Genomic DNA, 23,666 nt, shown 5'->3' on the forward strand with positions numbered 1-23,666 from the left:
CACATCTTCTTTATCCATTCTTCTGTTGATGGACACTTAGGTTGCTTCCATGTCCAAGCTATTATAAATAGAGCTGCAATGAACATTTTGGTACATGACTCTTTTTGAATTATGATTTTCTCAGGGTATATGCCCAGTAGTGGGATTGCTGGGTCATATGGTAGTTCTATTTTTAGTTTTTTAGGAACCTCCATACTGTTCTCCATAGTGGCTGTATCAATGTACATTCCCACCAACAGTGCAAGAGGGTTCTCTTTTCTCCACACCCTCTCCAGCATTTATTGTTTGTAGATCTTTTGATCATGGCCATTCTGACCGGTGTGAGATGATATCTCATTGTAGTCTTGATTTGCATTTCTCTAATGATTAATGATGTTGAGCATTCTTTCATGTGTTTGTTGGCCATCTGTATATCTTCTTTGGAGAAATGTCTATTTAGGTCTTCTGCCCATTTTTGGATTGGGTTGTTTGTTTTTTTGATATTGAGCTGCATGAGTTGCTTGTATGTTTTGGAGATTAATACTTTGTCAGTTGCTTCATTTACAAATATTTTCTCCCATTCTGAGGGTTGTCTTTTGTCTTGTTTATGGTTTCCTTTGCTGTGCAAAAGCTTTGAAGTTTCATTAGGTCCCATTTGTTTATTTTTCTTTTTATTTCCATTTCTCTAGGAGGTGGGTCAAAAAGGATCTTGCTGTGATTTATGTCATAGAGTGTTCTGCCTATGTTTTACTCTAAGAGTTTTATAGTGTCTGGCCTTACATTTAGGTCTTTAATCCGTTCTGAGTTTATTTTTGTGTATGGTATTAGGGAGTGTTCTAATTTCATTCTTTTATATGTAGCTGTCCAGTTTTCCCAGCACCACTTATTGAAGAGATTGTCTTTTCTCCATTGTATATCCTTGCCTCCTTTGTCATAGATTAGTTGACCATAGGTGCGTGGGTTTATCTCTGGGCTTTCTATCCTGTTCCATTGATCTATATTTCTGTTTTTGTGCCAGTACCATACTGTCTTCATTACTGTAGCTTTGTAGTATAGTCTGAAGTCAGGGAGCCTGATTCCTCCAGCTCCATTTTTCTTTCTCAAGATTGTTTTGGCTATTCGGGGTCTTTTGTGTTTCATACAAATTGTGAAATTTTTTGTTCTAGTTCTCTGAAAAATGCCATTGGTAGTTTGACAGGGACTGCATTGAATCTATAGATTGCTTTGGGTAGTACAGTCCTTTTCACAATGTTCATTCTTCCAATCCAAGTGCATGGTATATCTCTCCATCCTATTGTGACATCTTTAATTTCTTTCATCAGTGTCTTATAGTTTTCTGCATACAGTTCTTTTGTCTCCTTAGGTAGGTTTATTCCTAGGTATTTTATTCTTTTTGCTGCATTGGTAAATGGGAGTGTTTCCTTAATTTCTCTTTTAGATTTTTCATCATTAGTGTATAGGAATGCAAGAGATTTCTGTGCATTAATTTTGTATCCTGCTACTTTACCAGATTCATTGATTAGCTCTTGTAGTTTTCTGGTAACATCTTTTGGATTCTCTATATATAACATCATGTCATCTGCAAACAGTGACAGCTTAACTTCTTCTTTTGAAATTTGGATTCCTTTTATTTCTTTATCTTCTCTGATTGCTGTGGCTAGAGCTTCCAAAACTGTGTCGAATAATAGTGGTGAGAGTGGACAACCTTGTCGTGTTCCTGATCTTAGAGGACATGGTTTCAGTTTTTCACCATTGAGAACGATGTTGGCTGTAGGTTTGTCATATATGGCCTTTATTATGTTGAGGTAGGTTCCCTCTATGCCTACTTTCTGGAGGGTTTTTATCATAAATGGGTGTTGAAATTTGTCAAAAGCTTTTTCTGCATCAATTGAGATGGTCATATGGTTTTTCTCCTTCAATTTGTTAATATGGTTTATCACATTGATTGATTTGCATACATTGAAGAATCCTTGCATTCCTGGGATAAACCCCACTTGATCATGGTGTATGATCCTTTTAATGTGCTGTTGGATTATGTTTGCTAGTATTCTGATGAGGATTTTTGCATCTATGTTCATCAGTGCTATTGGCATATAGTTTTCTTTTTTGTGTGACATCTTTGTCTGGTTTTGGTATCAGGGTGATGGTGGCCTCGTAGAATGAGTTTGGGAGTGTTCCTCCCTCTGCTATATTTTGGAAGAGCTTGAGAAGGATAGGTGTTAGCTCTTCTCTAAATGTTTGATAGAATTTGCCTGGGAAGCCATCTGGTCCTGGGCTTTTGTTTGTTGGAAGATTTTTAATCAGAGTTTCAATTTCAGTGCTTGTGATTGGTCTGTTTATATTTTCTATTTCTTCCTGGTTCAGTCTTGGAAGGTTGTGCTTTTCTAAGAATTTGTCCATTTCTTCCAGGTTGTCCATTTTATTGACATATGGTTGCTTGTAATAATCTCTCATGATCCTTTGTATTTCTGCAGTGTCAGTTGTTACTTCTCCTTTTTCATTTCTAATTGAATTGATTTGAGTCTTCTCCCTTTTTTTCTTGATGGTCTGGCTAATGGTTTATCAATTTTGTTTATCTTCTCAAAGAACCAGCTTTTAGTTTTATTGATCGTTGCTATCGTTTCCTTCATTTCTTTTAATTTTTTTTTTTTTAAATTTTTTTTTTTTTTTTTTTTTTTTTTTTTTTTTTTTTTTTTTGTGGTATGCGGGCCTCTCACTGTTGTGGCCTCTCCCGTTGCGGAGCACAGGCTCCGGATGCGCAGGCTCAGCAGCCATGGCTCACGGGCCCAGCCGCTCCGCGGCATATGGGATCCTCCCAGACCGGGGCACGAACCCGTATCCCCTGCATCGGCAGGCGGACTCTCAACCACTGCGCCACCAGGGAGGCCCCTTCATTTCTTTTAAATTTGTTTCTGATCTGATCTTTATGGTTTCTTTCCTTCTGCTATCTTTGGGGTTTTTTTGTTCTTCTTTCTCTAATTGCTTTAGGTGTAAGGTTAGGTTGTTTATTTGAGATGTTTCTTGATTCTTGAGGTAGGATCGTATTGCTATAAACAATACAATGGAATTGCTTTTGCTGCATTCCATAGGTTTTGGGTCATCGGGTTTTCATTGTCATTCGTTTCTAGGTATTTTTTATTTCCTCTTTGATTTCTTCAGTGTTCTCTTGGTTATTTATTAGTGTATTATTTAGCCTCCACATGTTTATATTTTGTACAGATTTTTTTCCTGTAATTGATATCTAGTCTCATAGCATTGTGGTCAGAAAAGATAGTTGATATGATTTCAAGTTTCTTAAATTTACCAAGGCTTGATCTGTGACCCAAGATATGATCTATCCTGGAGAATGTTCCATGAGCACTTGAGAAGAAAGTGTATTCTGTTGTTTTGGGACAGAATGTCCTGTAAATATCAAGTCCATCTTGTTTAATGTATCATTTAAAGCTTGTGTTTCCTTATTTATTTTTATTTTGGATGGTCTATCCATTGGTGAAAGTGGGGTGTTAAAGTCATCTACTATGATTGTGTTACTGTCGATTTCCCCTTTTATGGCTGTTAGCATTTGCCTTATGTATTGAGGTGCTCCTATGTTGGGTGCATAAATGTTTACAGTTGTTATATCTTCTTTCTCTTGGATTGATCCCTTGATCATTGTGTAGTGTCCTTCTTTGTCTCTTGTAATAGTCTTTATTTTAAAGTATATTTTGTGTGATATGAGAATTGCTACTCCAGCTTTCTTTTGATTTCCATTTGCGTGGAATATCTTTTTCCATCCCCTTCACTTTCAGTCTGTATGTGTCCCTAGGTCTGAGGTGGGTCTCTTGTAGACAGTATATATATGGGTCTTGTGTTTGTATCCATTCAGCCAGTATATATCATTTGGTTGGAGCCTTTAATCCATTTATATTTAAGGTAGTTATCAATATGTATGTTCCTATTCCCATTTTCTTAATTGCTTTGGGTTTGTTATTGTAGGTCTTTTCCTTCTGTTGTGTTTCTTGCCTAGAGAAGTTCCATTACCATTTGTTGTAAACCTGGTTTGGTGGTGCTGAATTCTCTTAGCTTTTGCTTGTCTGTAAAGGTTCTAATTTCTCCATCATATCTGAAGGAGACCCTTGCTAGGTAGAATAAACTTGGTTGAAGACTTTTCCCTTTCATCACTTTAAATATGTCCTGCCACTCCCTTCTGGCTTGCAGAGTTTCTGCTGAAAGATCAGCTGTTAACCTTATGGGGATTCACTTGTATGTTATTTGTTGTTTTCCCCTTGCTGCTTTTAATATGTTTTCTTTGTATTTAATTTTTGATAGTTTGATTAATATGTGTCTTGGCTTGTTTCTCCTTGGATTTATCCTGTATGGGACTCTCTGTGCTTCCTGGACTTGATTGACTGTTTCCTTTCCCATATTAGGGAAGTTTTCAACTATAATCTCTTCAAATATTTTCTCAGTCCCTTTCTTTTTCTCTTCTTCTTCTGGGACCCCTATAATTCAAATGTTGGTGCATTTAATGTTGTCTCAGAAGTCTCTGAGACTGTCCTGAATCCTTTTCATTCTTTTTTCTTTATTCTGCTCTGCGGTAGTTATTTCCACTGTTTTATCTTCCAGGTCACTTATCCGTTCTTCTGTCTCAGTTATTCCGCTATTGATTCCTTCTAGAGAATTTTTAATTTCATTTATTGTTTTGTTCATCATTGTTTGTTTGCTCTTTAGTTCTTCTAGGTCCTTGTTAAACATTTCTTGTATTTTCTCCATTCTATTTCCAAGATTTTGGATATCTTTACTATCATTACTCTGAATTCTTTTTCAGGTAGACTGCCTATTTCCTCTTCATTTGTTTGGTCTGGTTGGTTTTTACCGTGCTTCTTCAGCTACCGTGTATTTCTCTGTCTTCTCATTTTGCTTAATTTATTGCATTTGGGGTCTCCGTTTCACAGGCTGCAGGTTCGTAGTTCCTGTTGTTTTTGGTGTCTGCCCCCAGTGGGTAAAGTAGGTTCAGTGGGTTGTGTAGGCTTCCTGGTGGGAGGGACTAGTGCCTGTGTTCTGATGGATGAGGCTGGATCTTGTCTTTCTTATGGGGAGGACCACATCAGTGGTGTATTTTGGGGTGTCTGTGAACTTACTATGATTTTAGGCAGTCTCTCTGCAAACGGGTCGGGTTTTGTTCCTGTCTTGTAGTTGTTTTGCATGGGGTGTCCAGCACTGCAGCTTGCTGGCCATTGAGTGGAGCTGGGTCTTAGCATTTAGATGGAGAGCTCTGGGAGAACTCTCGCCATTTGATATTACATGGGACCGGGAAGTCTCTGGTGGACTAATGTCCTGAACTCGGCTCTCCCACCTCAGAGGCTCGGGCCTGACACCTGGCCGGAGCGCCAAGGCCCTGTCAGCCACATGGCTCATAAGAAAAGAGAGAAAAAAAGAGAATGAAAGAAAAATAAATAAATAAATAAATAAAATAATGTTATTAAAATAAAAAAATATTATTAAAAATAAAAAAAATAAAAGAGTAATAAAAAGAAAGTAAGAAAGAAGAGAGCAGCCAAACCAATAAACAAATCTACCAATGATAGCGAGTGCTAAAACTATACTTAAAAAAAAAAAAAAGGACAGACAGAACCCCAGGATAAGTGGTAAAAGCAAAGCTGTAGTGAGAAAAATCACACAAAGAAGCATACACAGGGCTTCCCTGGTGGCGCAGTGGTTGAGAGTCCACCTGCTGATGCAGGGGACACGGGTTCGTGCCCCAGTCCGGGAAGATCCCACATGCAATGGAGCGGCTTGGCCCGTGAGCCGTGGCCACTGAGCCTGCGCGTCCGGAGCCTGTGCTCCACAACAGGAGAGGCCACAACAGTGAGAGGCCCGCGTACCACAAAAAAAAAAAAAAAAAAGAAGCATACACATACACACTCACAAAAAGAGAAAAAGGAAAAAAAAAATATATATATAAAAGGAAGAGAGCAACCAAATCAGTAAACAAATCTACCAATGATAATAAGCTCTAAATACTAAACTAAGATAAACATAAAATCAGAAACAAATTAGATGCAGAAAGCAAACCCAAAGTCTACAGTTGCTCCCAAAGTGCACCGACTCAATTTTGGGATGATTTGTTGTCTGTTCAGGTATTCTAGAGATGCAGCGTACATCAAGTTGATTGTGGAGATTTAATCCACTGCTCCTGAGCCTTCTGGGAGAGATTTCCCTTTCTCTTCTTTGTTCGCACAGCTCCTGGGTTTCAGCTTTGGATTTGGCCCTGCCTCTGCATCTAGGTCACCTGAGGGCGTCTGTTCCCCACCCAGACAGGATGGGGTTAAAGTAGCAGCTGATTAGGGGGCTCTGGCTCACTCTGGCCTGGGGGGTGGGAGGGGTCTTTAGCTGATCTTGATTGGAAATTTGGGCTCAGTGATCACCCAAGATGCTGTCTTCAGCCATCTCAGTTAGAAGAGCTGGGCCTGGATTAAGTCTATGAGAGGATACTACATCTAATCAACCCCATTGATTGTAGCCAGTATGGTCTCATCGTTTCCATTCACCTTTAGGGACCAACTCATTGACCTTTTGTTTCTTAGAATCAACTACTAAGAGAGATGTTGAACCCAGTGGCTTCTGTTTTATTTGTTAAATAATTTAGAGTCCCTGGTTCCAAAATGTATTTAATTTTGTTTACAGTAACATGCATGAAGTAAGTATATGTATACATATAAGATCAGAGGGGCTGAGAATAAAAATAGTAACTGCTCTTTATTAAGCTTTATGTGCCAGGAACTTCCTAAGTTTTAAACATACTATTTCATCAATTCCCACAGCCAGTCAATGAGCTGGACATAATGATCTCCACTTTAGAGATGAGGAAACTGAATCTTGGAGAGGTTAAGTAACTGATCCTAAGACCACAGAGTTGGTACCCAGATGCAAAAACGTAAAATGACTGCTAAAATCTCCTCTGATTCTGAGAGTCTAGGGTTCCAGGTGTTCTGTTTGCTCCTTCTGCCTTCACTGGGTTTGGGAGGGCAGGAAGTGAGAAGGAAGAATTTTCCTTAATTGCAGGAGGAGTGGGGAAGAGATTAGCATGGAACTTAAAATACATGACTGCCTTCTAAGAGTTGTTAAAGTAAATTGTGTCCCCAGAGACATTTAAAAGCAATTTGATCACACATTTACACATGGCTGTGGTTGGGGAAGCTGATGACTGGTCTACCAAAGCGGGTTTTAATGGAGTTCTGTGAGCAATACTTAGAAATGTTTTGCATAAGATATTACTTTGTAAATATCCTTGCTACATTTAAGTTAATCCTGACCATCTGGAACCTCACTTGTCATTTGAACATTTACTTAACCACTGTGTAAAAGTTTTCTAGTTAAAAAAGAATGCCAATTGTCCAATGGAAGTCTAGAGAACAGACCTAATAGATTAGTCCTGAGATGAGACAGAATTGTTTTTTCTGATGAATACTATCCACCTAGCCTGTGAACCAACCACTCTGTCTCTTGAGTTTGTTGTAATTCAGCTCCTTTGGTAGAGCAGTGTTGATTGTGATGGACATTTTCCAGTTCAAAAAAAACTTTTGGTGATTCCTCCGAGTATAGCACTCAAAAACCTCTAAGACAGTAGTTCTCAAAGTGTGATCCCCAAACCACCAGCAGCAACATCACTTGAGAATGTATCAGAAATGCAAATTCTTGGGCCCCATTCAAGATCTACTTACAATCGGTGTTTCAACAAGCTCTCTAGGTGATTCTGAAGCACACTGTGTTGGAGAACCATTGCTCTGAAATCTGCCCTTCAGCCAGTTTTCTAGGCTTACTTCTTCTACTTCCATATAAACACTCTACCATCCAGCTAACTTGTACTCTGTTATATTTATATGGGTATGTGGATACATGCATGTATATTTATAGATGGATATATATTTGTATATATACAATTTCTGTGTCCGGGTCTTTGTCCATGCTCTTTATAGCAACTGGATTATACTTTCTCCTCCACTGTCCTTGCACAGTCTCTAAAATCCAACTTAAAAGACACTTACTGGAGACAGGCTTTCCCCATCCCTCTACTAGATACGACCTTTCACATCCCAAAAACCTGGTTCCACATTTTAATGTAATTTATTTTAATTGGTAGTTATTAAGGGTTTACTATTTATTCAGCCCTTTTGTGAGCATAACTCTATGTCTAGCATTGTAGTAGACATTGAGGATACAATTGTGAACAGGCAAATATCTCTGGAACTTATAAATCAGTTAGGGGTAGACTTTTCTCACCTCCTGTCCTAGATCATAGCTCTGAGAAGGTGCAGGTGTCTTGTACTGCTGGGTGTCCCACAGGTTGTATTAAGTTATGGCGGGCAGGGTAGAAGGTGATGTTCTTGTCTTTTCTGGTCTGTATAGGATACACCAGAGTATTATGCTCTCCTTGTGGCTCCCACTCTTAAGAGAGAATGGCACACTGTAACATACAGAGGACACAGAGCCCCTGCTGTTGGTGAAAATCGCCTCCTCTAAACCGAAGTTTCTCAAATGTTGCACTACTGTCCTTGTAGACCAGATGATTCTTTGTTGTAGGGGGCTGTCTTGTGCCTTGTAAGACATTTGGCAACATTCCTGATCTCTACCCACTGGTTGCCAGTAGCATCACCCTTTCCAGTTATGGCAACAAAATATGTCTCCATACATTACCAAATATCCTTTGGCATGCAGAATCAACCCTGGTTGAATACAACTGGGAATATTTTTACCTGCAGAAAATAAAACTTAAGAGGAATGTAGAAGCTCTCTCCAGATATCTGTAGGACTACTGTGCAGAAGAAGAATTAGAGATAGAACTTTTAAATTGAGACAGAGGGTAAAACTGGAAGTTACAGAAAATCAATTTTGGAGGAGACCTTTTTAACTTCAGGAGAGCCTTGAGTTTAGAAAATGTACTGTTGTAGGACTTGGTGAATTCCCAGTCCTTAGTGCATTCATGCAGGCTTGGATATACCTCATTTTAGAGGGGACTTGGGGATTTCAGGATTTTGAGGATCCTTCAAGTTTTGAGATTCAGTGTTTTTATGTTTCCAAAGTGGCTTGTAAAGAATTAGAATAATCCCTTGGGGATTTTGGGAAGGTGGCAGAGTGAAGTGATAGTAGTGAAATTAACCTTCTGACCCTTGTGTCAGGCTGCCTGGGCAGATCCCAGCTTGGTTCTTACCACCAGTAGGACCTTGGACAAATCTCAACACTTCTGTGTTTCTGTTTCCTCATCTGTGAAAGGGGTGCATTTATAGTTCCTATTTCAAAAGTAGTTGTGAGGACCAAATGAGATAATACAGGTAGACCTCTTGGTAAGTAAATGAAAAGTAACTCTTATTATTAACTCAGCAAGTGTGCTTTGCCTAAACTCCAAATAACTTGCAAATTTAACTATCTACTTCTGTCTATTTGTGTTGTACATGTGTTTGGGAGGCAGTTCATAATAGGACAAATACATTTGTTATTAGCACTGGTAATATAATCCAAATATAAGTATTAAAAAGCAACCATGATAGATAAAGATCAAGTTTTCTGATTTCTATCTCGTCCTTGATCTGTAGACAAAAGTTAGAATTTTAAGGGTCAGTTAACATTAGAACTCAATTTTTTTTTTTTTTTTTTGTGGTACGCAGGCCTCTCACTGTTGTGGCCTCTCCCGTTGTGGAGCACAGGCTCAGCGGCCATGGCTCACGGGCCTAGCTGCTCCGCGGCATGTGGGATCTTCCCGGACCGGGGCACGAACCCGTGTCCCCTGCATGGGCAGGCGGACTCTCAACCACTGCGCCACCAGGGAAGCCCTCGAACTCAATTTTTATTAATCATTTTATTGAGTGATGTTTGTTTTCACATACTTAATTTACACTCTTGAATGCAGCCTTCAAGAGGATGTTTATTTTTCAGATCCTTTGCTAGAAAGCAAAGATTGGAAAGATATGAGGAAAGAAATTAGAAGAATATGAGGTGGCTTATTTATGGTAGCTGTCTCAAGGATGCCAAGGCCTTGGTAAGAATCTTGGGCCCATAAAATCGAGGGCTCTAATTTGAGCTCCAGATAAAAACCTTATATTCTCTACTCCGTGCCACTTAAAAATCATATTATTTTTACTGTAAGATATAGCACCAGATTGAAGATGTAGAGGAGAAGATTTAAGTAAAACACATACATAGACACAATTTGGTATTTTTCTTATTCATCCTTACTGTTATTCACAACTCAATCAGTATAATTTGAAGAAAATGAAATTCTTTTTTCCTTTTACTTATTGCTAATTTTTAAAGTAGGGAATGAAGGATTTTTCCCAGGCTTGCCCAGCCACCTCACATCATGCAAGAGTAACTTTCTACAGCTCTCTGTGCAAGAAACCATGGCTGTGTCCCACCTTAGCCCCCTGAGAAATGAGCTGTCCAAGCAACTTTATTGCAAACACTCATTGTCCAGGGCACAGACTGTGTATGTAAATGCATAAGAGATTGGTAGCATGTGTACTACATCCACAGGATCCCCCTTGAAGTTGAATTTCAAAAGGAAAGCCGTCACCATTATTTATTTCTTTGTAGCAGCAGCTCCTAATAGCCTAGGGTAATGCAAATTAAAGCATAGAACATTTGGACAGCAGAACTTGGGGAGTTCTTACTGTTGACAGGGTATTCATCATGCCATGGGAATCAGACAGTCACCCTGGCCAAGTTAGACTTAGGAAGAAAGGCTTTCATAAAAATGTTATGAGCACCAATATAACCATGTATTCAAAGTCCTCTTCTGTAAATTCTATTGTCTTCCCAACATAATCCTCTAAACATCCATACCTATTTATGGAAGTCAGAAGAACATCTTGCTTCCTCAAACATAACTTTTGTCCTGCAAGGTGTTTAATTTGGCTTTGTCTTTTTGAATTTTTAGATTTATATGACAATGGAGATCCAACCCAAATTCCTGAAGTCTTATCTTTTTTTTTTTTTTTTTTTTTTTTTTTTTTTTTGTGGTATGCGGGCCTCTCACTGTTGTGGCCTCTCCCGTTGCGGAGCACAGGCTCCGGATGCGCAGGCTCAGCAGCCATGGCTCACGGGCCCAGCCGCTCCGCGGCATATGGGATCCTCCCAGACCGGGGCACGAACCCGTATCCCCTGCATCGGCAGGCGGACTCTCAACCACTGCGCCACCAGGGAGGCCCTGAAGTCTTATCTTTACCCAGTATCTTGACATCTGTTCCAAACCTCAAAAATTATAAATTATACAGCAAAGGTAGGGGGGACATCTATTGGGTTAGCCAAAAAGTTCCTTTGGGTTTTTCTGTAAGATGTTATGGAAAAACCCAAACTAACTTTTTGGCCAACCCAGTATTTTTCACTTATCCCTTGATTGCCTTCTTTGGGTTGGTAGCTGAAGGGATTCTATAATTTGAGCTATGATCTGGAGGTATATTGAATAAAAACAAAGCTATTCTTACTTAGAACAAAGCATCTATGAAGGACGTATCTGGCATTCAAAACCATTTTTATTGAGGCAAGGTACTTTGGTTGCAAGTAACAGAGGCTGCCTTTAGCCAACTTTGTTAGCTTTTGCTAGGGTTGTCATAACAAAGTACCATAAACTGGGTGGTCTGGAACAACAGGATATTTATTGTCTTACAGTTCTAGAGGCTAGACGTCTGAAATCAAGGTGTTAGCAGGGCGCTGCTCCCTCTGAACCTGTAGGGAAAAGATTCTTCCTTGTCTCTTCTAGCTTCCGTTGTTTTGCTGGCAATCTTTGGTGTTCTTTGGCTTGTAGAAGCATCATGTCAGTCCTCTGTCTTCACATTGCCATCTTCTCACTGAGCATGTCTGTCTGGGTCTAACTTTCCCTTTTTGAAAGGATTTCAGTCATGTTGGATTAAGGCCCACCCTAATGGCCTCATTTTAATTTTATTACCTCTCTAAAGAGCCTATCTCCAAATAAGGCCGTATTCCAAGGCACTGAGGGTTTGGATTTCAACATATCTTTTGGGAGAGGGGGACACACTTCAACACATAAGATCAACTTAAAGCAAAAAGGGAATTTTGTGGGAAAATACGAGGTGACTTATTTAATTGAAGGAAGAGCTAAAGAATGAGGACCCAAAGGGGCAAGAGCATGACTGCCCAAAGATCCAAGGAGCAGGAGCTACTCTCAGCCCCACCAGGAAGCTGCTGTGGGAACAGAGGAACCTTCTCTGACTTTGCCATTTTTGCATCACTCTGCATGACATTCAGAGTCCCAGGAAAAAGTCTGATTGAGTCACTCCCTGGCTGGAAAAGTCAGTCCCATCATTTATTCTCCCAGCTACATGACAGCAACAGAGAAGAGAATTCCCAAAGGATTTGGGATGCTCTTACCAAGAAAAAGGAGGAAAAATGGTAAATGTACAAAACCAATATCTAATCTAGGCCCTCTAGCAGGAAATAAGGAAGGGAGCAAAATTTGAAAACATAAGTATATTTTTATGTACTCCAAATTCATCAGCTCTATGTTAGTAAACCTCTGATGATTGTTAATACAGCCATTCAGAAAAACTTGCCACTGTGATATAATTTGCCTTTCTTATATAAGTGATGAGTGTGGAGAGAATTCCAGCTAATCGTGTTTCTTTCCGTTACTGAGTTACGTTTAGTTAGATTTGGCTACTGTGTCAGTTTTACGGATGGAGAAAGTTAGTTCCTGAGTAATTCCCTCTCCCATTATTTGGTCTGTTGTTCTATACTCTGGTCCAGATCAGGATACCCCACTGTCTTGCTGGCCACAGGCAGCTCCCTGGTACAGTGTGGTTAGCTACTCTTTGATGCCCTGTAGGGAAGGGTATACTCCCCTTGCAGCGCCTGAGGCACTCTCTTCTCATGCTTTCACACTAGGCTCTCCTTCTCATTGCACCCGCTCTCCCAACTCATGCTACCAGCACCTTTTCAAAGAATATAGCCATTGTTCTATTAGTTATGCTTTGAATTAATAAAAAAGAAAGGAAGAGGTTGTAAAAATTAACAAAGTGAACTGCATAAAATGAGGGGTATAAGGGAGTGACTCATCATTAAATGGTGAAAAATCTTAAAGAATAGACTTAGCCTCCAGGCTGTCTCTTTGCATTTTTTCTTTGACTCTTCCAAAGACAAATGGCTGATAGAACTACCATGGTATTTTGCCTGTTGCCAGTTCAGTGAACTTCCTGGTCATGGAAGTAGTGATTTCCATGACTGGAACAACATACAAGGAGCAGTCTGGGAGTTAGAGACCAGATCATTGAGTTTGGCAAGTTGCACCTCTCTCTGGAGATAAGAAGAAAGTTAGTACAGTAGGCAGAATCTGGGCTCAGGAAAGCGTGAGCAGAGAGTCCCATGAGAAGATCAGACCCTGATAAACGGGGATGAGATGGTCTCTACCAGTAGGTAGGAAATGATGGAGCAGGAAACATTTGGAACTTGACATTCTTGGCATCAGAGAAACAGTTAAATGGTTCAGCCCAGAAGTAACACATGTCAATTCTGTTCATGACTCATAGGCCAAGTCACTCAGCCCCACTCAACCACAAGGAGGTCAGGAAGTGCATGTGCCCAAAAGGGGGAACTGGACATACCTAGCAAACAGCAGTAGTGACTTCCACTTGTCAAAATGCAAACTCCAGATTCCTCCCTAACAGGCTCTAATTCAGGAGATCCTTGGAATCTGCATTTTAAGTAGGTCTCCTCAGGTGAGTCTGATGCAGGGGAGAAGGGTGGAATCTTTGGACCACAATTTAAAGAACACTGACTTAGAGCATCACCTCAGTATAGGTAGGTTATCAAGAGGATGGGGACAAGTTTGAGGCACTGTTCTTAGAGCTCAGATATAGGGCCATCCCTGGGTCACCTCAAGTTGTTATCAAAGAGGACTGCATATGTCTAGACACTGAGGCCCAGAGAGCTGGACAGAAGCTCTTAAAATGCCCAGGCATGAGAGTAGTGCTGGATCCATGCCTGAGACTGAGCAGACCCTCAGGTATATGTTGAGCTTCTCAGATATTGGGAGAAGAAGAGGGATATGGGACCAACGCCTGGTTCTCATATGTATGATCTAAAGTTTATATTTATAATAGCAGAAACTCTTTGACCAATATAACATTTTATTGTACCATTGCTTTTTTCTTTCCTCTGTTCTTTTCCCACTTCTCTCTCCTTCTCCTTCCCTTCCTCTACTACCCACTCACCCCATTTCCCCCCATTATTTTCTCTTCTTCCTTATTTTTATTCCCTACCTCCCCCTCTAATTTTCCTCTTTCCCAATATCTCCTCTGCTTATCGCCCTTCTCCCCCATCCTTCTCCCATCTTCTCTATCAATTATGCTCCCTCCTTCTCCCCCTCATCCATCCTTTCCCTTGGCACCCCCTCATCCCCTCTCCAGGTATTATGCCATCTGCTGCCAGCCTTTGGTCTATAGGAACAAGATGACCCCTCTGCACATCGCATTAATGCTGGGAGGCTGCTGGGTCATCCCCATGTTTATCTCTTTTCTCCCTATAATGCAAGGCTGGAATAACATTGGCATAATTGATTTGGTAAGTACTCGTGCAGACCCCACTGGTTTACTGTCTGACTAACTTTGCTTGGGATTCTAAATAAACAAACAATGTCAGGTTAGGTGGCTATTCTAAGAAAGATCCTGATAGCGGTCTGAGTAACAACAATAACAAACAAAAAAAGCAAGCTAACATTTTCAAAAGCTTACTGTATGCCAGAAAGTACACTAAGTACATATAATCCTGACAGCATCCCTTTGGGAAAATTACAATACTTTTCCCCCATTTCACAGATGAGAAAACTCAGGGTCAAAAAAGTGAAGTAACATGCCCAGTATCACACAGCTACTGAATAGCAAAACAGGTGTTCAAAGCTTAGCAGACATACTCCAGAGCCTGAGGGAAGTGATGTGCCCCAAGAGACCTTCATCTCATTTCATGCTGAGACCCTATGAGGCTTACAGTGACCCAGAGAAAACCTGTCACGGAGGTGGGGCTTCTGGAGAATGTATGGGCCAGGAGTCAAGAGAACTGGACCCTGAGCTCAGCTCCGTCCCTGACCCACTTCCTGAAGGGCTGTGATGAGAAAATTCATGGGTCCTCAGTGGGAACAGTGTCTTCCAGTGGTGCAGGAGAACAGCACATGGCACAGGTGCCAGGCATCTGCCAAGCCCTATCTAGATGCTCATGAAGAGTTTCCAGCTCTGACATACTATGTTTTTAATATCAAACTTGTAATGAAGATCAAAAGCTCTGGTCTGGATCCATTAGCAGGTATATATATTCCCTAAGGAAGTTGTCAGGCAATCACTTTAAAATGGATCCCAGGACCGTGTTGTGGTAGGGAGGGGAATGGGGAGGAGAGATTGAGAGTGAGCTCTGGCCCAAGAGGACCAGTCAGTGTAGGAGCTGCCCCTTCCTCTCTCCATCCCATTCCTAGCCCCTAATCTTGCCTTATTCTTTGTCCAGGAAAGGATATCCAAACCAAGGCTGGGCCAGGATTTGCATGTGGTATGTCAGAACGAGAGTTCCTTGGGCTTCTGAAAGAAATGCTGGGCACAGAGGAGTGGAGAAGTGAAAGGGGATCCGTACAAGGGAGACTGTATGGATATTTTCTTAAATCCTATCCCTCTTCTTTCAAACTTTCATTTTTATCATTCTTGGGGGAAATGAAATTCAAATTTCCAATAACCAGTAGAATAATAATTATAATGGCCAACAAATGTTGAACACTTACTGTGCGCCTAGCCCCATGTTAATTTAATCATTATTATCTCGCTCAGGCCTCACAGTAATGGTATATGTAAATCCTGTCATTGTCCTCAGGAAACTGAGGGTCAGAGAGGTTAAGTCACATTGGTAGGGAGTGGTGGTGACTATATGTAAGCCCAGGCTTACTGGACTCCGGAGTCTATGTTCTTACGTTTGTGCTAAACTTAATCCCTAATGGAGAAGCCTTTGGAAGCATAATCTTCTGTGAATCAAAGCTTGTAACAAGGGTACAGCACTCTTACCTTCTGACGTAGAATTTTCAAGGGGAATAACCTAGGGAATTTTGTTCATTTGTGAGAGTGAGATAGAAGCATCCCCTGTTTACTTCATGTAACTGAATGGGGCATCTGCTTACTATTAACATGCCTAGTATTTGCTCCATGGTATTATAATTGCATTTCATATCTTTTTACTCATTTGCACATTGAATCTGCCTAGAGAGAAACTAGCATAACCCAGATGTTCATAACACATGTACAGTTGATCCTTGTTATTCATGGTAATTAGGGTCTATAAAGTTGCTGCGAATACTGAATTAGCAAATCATGAATCTTTGTTCCTAGGTGAAATATAGAGTTAGATTCCTGTGACTTAAGGCAAGTAATACTTAGATAAAAAGAGATTTTGTAATGATTAAAAATGTCAATTCAATAGGAGGATATACTATAACCTTACAATATATCAATACTATAGGACAAGATACTAAATGTGTACACAATGAATGAAATAGTGTGTTATGTATCAAAATATATATGATACATATCTCTATTCATGTGTATATTCACACTGCATGCATGCTGACCTCAGGAAGGGAAGAGTCATTGGGTTACACAGCTCTCTTCAGCCAAGGACTATTTCTAGAGAAGGCTGGTAACTAAGACCTGTCAGCAGGCAAAGTTTATAGATGGAAAAAAAAGTCTTTCAATTCTTAAGAGGGATCTAGTATGTCACAGTATCCAATACAAATGAGGTTTATGCCAGGAATTTAACACAATCAGTGTAGTTCACTGTGTGAATAAAAGAAAGAAGGGAAAACGCACATGATCATCTCATTACTGCCAAAAATGCATTGACAAAATTCAATATACAATCATAATTTTTTTCATGATGATGAATGTGTAAGTATACACAGAAATTTTATTTATTCTTTTTTTTAACATCTTTATTGGAGTATAATTGCTTTACAATGGTGTGTTAGTCTCTGCTTTATACCAAAGTGAATCAGCTATACATATACATACATCCCCATATCTCCTCCCTCTTGCATCTCCCTCCCACCCTCCCTATCCCACCCCTCTAGGTGGTCACAAAGCACTGAGCTGATCTCCCTGTGCTATGCAACTGCTTCCCACTATCTGTTTTACATTTGGTGAATATATAAGTTCATCAAACTAAGAATAGAAGGGAATTTTCTCAAATAGAGTGCATTGACAAAAAACTTACAGCAAGTGTCATACTTAATAGTAAAATATTGAAAGCTCCTCTCCTGAAACTGCGACTGTAACAATGGTGTCCACTATTACCCCTTTTATTCAGTATTGTACTGTTGGTCTTATCAAGTTCAATATGCAAGGAAAATGGTATTAAGACTGGAAAGGAAGAAGTGAAATTGCCATTATTTGCAGATCACATGAGTATTCATGGAAAAAATTCAGAAGAATCTAAAGATGAAATATTAGTTACTAATTTAACAAAGTTCCTGGATACATAGCCCATATACAAAAAATTTTCAGAGTTCTGTGTATTAGCAACAGACAATTAGGAATGAGAATTTTAATGTAGTACTATTTGCAATAGAATAAAAATAGAAATACTTAGGATTAATCTAACAAAAGATATGTAAGACATTTACACAAAAATGTAAAATATTACTGAAATTCTAAAAGACTTAGGTAAAGGGAAAGAATTATCATGTTTGTGAATTGGAAGACTTAACATTGAAAAAATGTTATTTTTCCTCAGTCATTCTATTCTAACTCTAATCAAAATTCTAAAAGATTTTTATGGAAATTGATAAGCTGATTCTAAATTTTATATGGGAAATACTGAGATATAAGAATACCCAAAGCAGCCAAAAGTATATTCCTTTTCTGCCATCATGGTTCTATGTGCTATAGGCTTATTAGAAGAAAAAGAAAAGCTTTGCTGATAAACCTTCTTTTTTATTTCCTTTCCCTTCACCTTTTTCTTTTATTCATCCCTCCCTTTCCTTCACTATTCTTCTCCCCTTCTTTCTACCTTCCAAACCCTCCTTTTCTCTTCTTTTTTATCCTTTTCCTTTTCTTACAATTTTTCTCATTCCCCTCCTGCTTCTTCCTGTTCACTTTTTCCTTCCCTTTCTCCCTTCCTTCCTCATTTCCTCTCTCTAACTCTCAGATAGAAAAAAGGAAGTTCAACAAGAACTCTAACTCTACGTACTGCATCTTCATGGTCAACAAGCCCTATGCCATCACCTGCTCTGTGGTGGCATTCTACATCCCATTTCTCCTCATGGTGCTGGCCTATTATCGCATCTATGTCACAGCTAAGGGGCATGCCCACCAGATCCAGATGTTACAACGGGCAGGAGCCCCCTCAGAGGGCAGGCCCCAGCCAGCAGACCAACATAGCACTCATCGCATGAGGACAGAGACCAAAGCAGCCAAGACCCTGTGCATCATCATGGGTTGCTTCTGCCTCTGCTGGGCTCCATTCTTTGTCACCAATATTGTGGATCCATTCGTAGACTACACTGTCCCTGGGCAGGTGTGGACCGCTTTCCTCTGGCTTGGCTACATCAATTCTGGGTTGAACCCCTTTCTCTACGCCTTCTTGAATAAATCTTTTAGACATGCCTTCCTCATCATCCTCTGCTGTGACAATGAACGCTACCGAAGACCTTCCATTCTGGGCCAGACTGTCCCCTGTTCAACCACAACCATTAATGGATCCACACATGTGCTAAGGTGAGTGCTTCAGGGCTTGTTAGATTTTGCTCATTTGCAGGCCCTCAGAAGAGGTAACTTTCCAGTTTTCTGTTTCCAGATAGATTATTCTTGAAAACTTGTGCAGTACTTTCAAAGGTTAAAAAAAAAAAATTCTACCATCCGTTAATGGAATAGAGTGGTGGGTAAGGGCTCAGGCACTGGGGGTGAATGACCTACATTCAAATCCAGTGTCCATAGTTCTTTGATTTGGGGAAGTCATTTAAACATTCTGAACCTTAAATTCCTTAAAAAAATGAAAATCATAATCATGATTTCTACATCACAGGCTTTTTGGAGGGTCAAATTAGCTAATATATGTAGAGCACATAGTACAGAGTCTGACACATAGTAAGAACTTAGTAAATAGTATCTACTCCTACTTATAGGTAGTATTTTAGGGTAGTGATTAAAAGCATGGTAAAATAGTCTTTATTTTGACTCTCAGTACCACTGCTAATCATTTGTATAATCCCTTTTGATTTTTATTTTCTTCAACTGTAAAAAATGGTAATAATAATGATACCCATCTTATAGGGCTTTTATGACAGGGATAATGTATTCATATAGGGCCTGATACATAGTAAGTGCTCATAATACTACTAATGTGAATAGTATCATATAACCTGATACCCTAAGATGGCCATAAAATAGCATGATAAACTAAACTAAAATAAATAGAATGATAACTATGCAATAGTAATGCTATGTGATATGATACATTGGAAGTATGGACAATGTAGAGTGGGGATATGAGTAGGAAAGAAGCTGATCTGGTTAAGGGAATCAGGGAAAACGTCACAGAACAGCATTTTATAAGAATTTGAGACTTGGAGGAGATGTCAAGGAAGGCATTCCAGACAGAGAGAACAGCATGAGGAAGGAAGTGGAATATGAAAGAGTGTGGAAATGTCAGGTGGTTTACCCAAGGTCACATAGGTTGACGGAGGTGGGAGTAACTTTGAAGTTCAGTGACTAGGCATGATGCCTCTTTCCAAACTGAGAATTTTCTTGCTACCCTGGCTTAGAGTTGTTCTCAGCTGTGGAAAGCTATGTGTGATAAATACATTCATCCTGTAGCAAAGATGAATTGTCAACGACAGTTTTTTCCTTTGCCCTGAGATGCACAGGAATTTCCAAAGAGCAGTTCCTTCTTTGAGACAAGCATTTAATTTCTCTGATGATGACAATATTTAGCTGTTCTGGCAGCTGAAAACTGGGGACTTTTCATCTGCATGTGTAAGAAAAGAAGGAAAAAATAGGAATTGCTATGAAATATCAATGCGTTGCCTCAAAGACTGCTCAGAAGCATGAATTCAATTTTCTGCTACCAGTGTGGGCAGGCTTGTAGCTAAAGCCTAGTATGATGTTGAGATTCCAGCTGGTGGAAAGGCCTCAAAGGATACTCCTTTAGGCTGTCATTCTTTCTTAATTATTGTGCCTTTGTCAGTGTCATAGAAAGGATCCAACAGTAAAGTGTGTGTACAAGAACTTCTGTGCGGGTGCCAGCGAGTTTTTAGCTATTTAAGCTTAGCAGTTGCCTGAGTACAGGCTGCCGACTACTTACAGAGTATGCTCCATCAGTGCATTTACTAAGTCAGTTGTTTAGAACTGGTGCCTTTTCCCGTAGAAACAGTCATAGAAAGAATTTAGGGTTTCTAGGGCATCCCAAGAAACCTATTTTACTAATACTATATTATTTTATCCCTGCTGCTTTTGGAAATCTGCAGCATGATTGTTAAGCAGAGATGGCAGTTTAGAGATGGCTTATGTGTATATTCTTCACACTTTATTCCTTACATTTATTTCTTCCTTGAGGTCATGAGAAGTACAGAAAGTTGGTCTGAGGTGTTTTTCTCTGGGGGTGAGGAATCTTCTAAGAGTGGGGGTGGCCTATACATAGAAGAGAAAACTATTTGAAACTTGAATCCACTAGAGTGTAAGCCTTGCAAGGACAGGAATCCTGCCTGTTTTATTTCCTGCTACATAACAAATAACCCAATATGTTGCTTCATGGGCAAATTAACAAACCATAAAATTAATGCTCCAGATCAACTGTTTTAACTTAACACAATCTAAGGAAAATGTGTGTTTTTCTTAAAAGTCCCACAAGTAGGACATCAACAAATTCACATGAGTTCATGAAATATAAAACCAAAACAATGGAAAGTAAGATCAGCTTTTATCCTGCTAATCCTACCCCTAGCCTCAGAGACAAGAATAACCACTAGTCTGGTAATCTTTTCAGTGCATTTACAACATTCATAAAAACATGCAAATTCATAGGTTTTTCTCCCTTCATTTTACATAAATAGAGCCGTTCTGTGTGTACTTTTCTGCACCTTGCTTTTTATCCATTAACAATGTATTTTAGAGATCATCCCACCTAGAACATATAAATCTAACTCATTCTATTTAACTGTTCCATAATCTTCTGTACTAAAAATACATATTAAATTTTATTTAATTATTTCCCATTAGTAGATATGTAGGTGTCTCCAATCTTTTGCTGTTACAAACTGTACTATTTTTAATGCCCTGGAACACATTTCTTTGTGCATATGCCATTATTTCTCTCAGATAACTACCAAAAGTGAAATTGCACTATTGACATGTATGTGTATTTAAAAATGTTATGCTTACCATGAAATTGACCTCCCAGAGCACCATAGTGCTTTGCATTTTCATCAGCAGGGTGTGAGAGTATCTGCTACTCCTTCCCCTCACCAACACTGGATACTAAGCATCTTTTATTAATATACTAATTTAAAATATGCTCTTTCGTTTAATTTGCATTTCCCAGATGATTTGATAGATTGAACCTCTTTTAAATTAGTTATTGACTGCACCTTCATATGTTTGGTACTTTATCTGACAACATTGTTCTATTTTTCTGATTAATTTCTGGATGCTCTTTATTATATTCCAAATATTAATCCTTTGTTATATAACTTTCAAATACATCCTCCCATCTTCTGCTTGGTTTTGAACTTTGGTTAACTTTTGTCTTATAGAAGTTTCAAATTTTGAAAAAACTATTCTTATTTGACCTCTTACAGTTGGCTCACTTCCTTCTTGAAAAATTTTCCACATTAATTTTCCTAAACACCATACTTGTCTGGTTTTCCTCCTAACTCACTAGGAACTCTTTCTTAGAATCCTTAACAGGTTCTTCCTTCTCTATCTGGCCTCTCAATGTTGGAGTTCTTCGGGGCTTGGTTCCTGATACTCTCCTCAAACTACATTCTCACTTGGTGTGATTTAACCATCCATAGCTTTAAATACAATTATCATGCTGTCAACCCTATTAATATCTCCAGGTTATAGCTGCCCTCTAAACTCCAGACCACAAGATCCAATTTGCTTCCTTGACAACCCCAGTTATGTGCTTCTTTGGAATATCAAATTTCATGCATCCAAAACAGAATCCTTCTATATCTCATACCCCAACTGCAAATTTCCTGAGTCTGCCCTATCTCCATAAGTAGAGCTATCATCTACCATGTTACTAAATCCAGACACTTTTTTGTAGTTCTGATAGGAAACTAACATGTTAGAAGGCAGACTTAAAGATTTTAGAAAGGAGAACCAATCAGCCAGTATTGGAAATATGGAGTTAAATTGAAATAAATATAAAATTCAACCATAGGAGCAAACTATAAATCACAGAAATGTAAGATGATGCCTGAACAAGTTTATAGCTGCATATATAAAATTTGGAACTTGATAAGTGTGCCTTCAATTTCCTCATCCAAGGTATCTGTTGACAAAGTACTGGGCAGGCCACCAGAGACCTCCTTCCATATTAATAATAATGATTATGATTCCTAACATAATTCCAGAAAAGACTGTGCCAGTTACTGTATTTAAGAACTCTGAATGCATCATTGCATTTAATTTTTACAACACTCAAAGAATTTGGTATTATAATTATCGTCATTTTAAAGATGAGAAAACCAAGGTTTAGAGAGAGTAAGTAACTGGCCCAAACTCACACAAGTAGTAAATGATGAAGCTGGAATTCAGACGTAGGTCTTTCTGATTCCAGAGTTCAGTTTTGTCCAGCCCACTTAAGAGTTAGGAATAGGGTTACCACTTCTCATGTTTATCTTGACTCTTTGTATAAATTTGGTGAAATATTTATCAATCCGTCAACTCTACCATCCTGCTTATATTTCTCTATCTTGTCTGCAAACCTTGAAGATTAGTAACTTGTTCAAATCCAGGCATTTTTCAATCTCTTTTCTAAAAAGGAACTAAGGTTAGATCAGATGGCTGTATTCTTAGTAATCTCAGATTGAGTCCTGTCCCTGGGTACACGTTGACTATTCAAAGAAATAATCAATTTAATACAAGCTCACCTCAGGATAGAGACTAAACTCTACTATAGAAATCACCCTTTTCACATTTTTTCAATTGGATCATTTGTTCTTTTCTACTTCTTCTGAATGGCAGTGGCCTGTTTACAGTACTCTCTTTCATGGCATTTGTGCTGCTTTTGATTATAGAGTTCCTTATTTGACTCCTATAAGGCCAATTATTCCTTGAGGGTAGAAACTATGGCTTTCTTTTCTCCATGTACCATATAGCCCCTCACACAGTATCTGCAAAATAGTATATAATCAAATGATCAGTACATTTTTGCTGATGAAATATCTTCATGATTATTTTCAGGTTTATGAAGGATTCACATGCTCAAAATTGAAAATTATCTGTTTTTTTTTAATCTTCCCTGAGGCTCTAAAAAGTATAGAGGACTTAGTCTACAACCCAAGACTCACATTGAGGAAAGCCAGTTCATGGCAGCACTATGAGACTATGAACTTTTTTCTCTTAAAATGTTTTTGAGAGAATGGAATTGTACTTTTCCAGGTTGAATTAAAAATGAGCTAGTCTGGCCTCAGTGGTTTAGAATAGTAAGTTTCCCATGCTTGGCTCTAT

At 39.1% G+C, this 23,666-nt stretch overlaps 1 protein-coding gene across 1 annotated transcript in view; it reads left to right on the top strand.

Moving 5' to 3' along the window:
- HTR4 (5-hydroxytryptamine receptor 4) overlaps nt 1-23,666 on the top strand; it is a gene marked incomplete at both ends in the record, with an annotated part of 133,790 nt that overhangs the window by 94,524 nt on the left and 15,600 nt on the right. The window contains 2 exons of the mRNA XM_079703275.1: nt 14,376-14,529; nt 18,139-18,707. Coding sequence (XP_079559401.1) covers nt 14,376-14,529; nt 18,139-18,707 — 723 coding nt within the window. The remainder of the gene's footprint in view (nt 1-14,375; nt 14,530-18,138; nt 18,708-23,666) is intronic.

This window comes from Hyperoodon ampullatus (genome assembly GCF_949752795.1).
Source record: "Hyperoodon ampullatus genome assembly, chromosome: 4".
NCBI lineage: Eukaryota > Metazoa > Chordata > Mammalia > Artiodactyla > Ziphiidae > Hyperoodon > Hyperoodon ampullatus.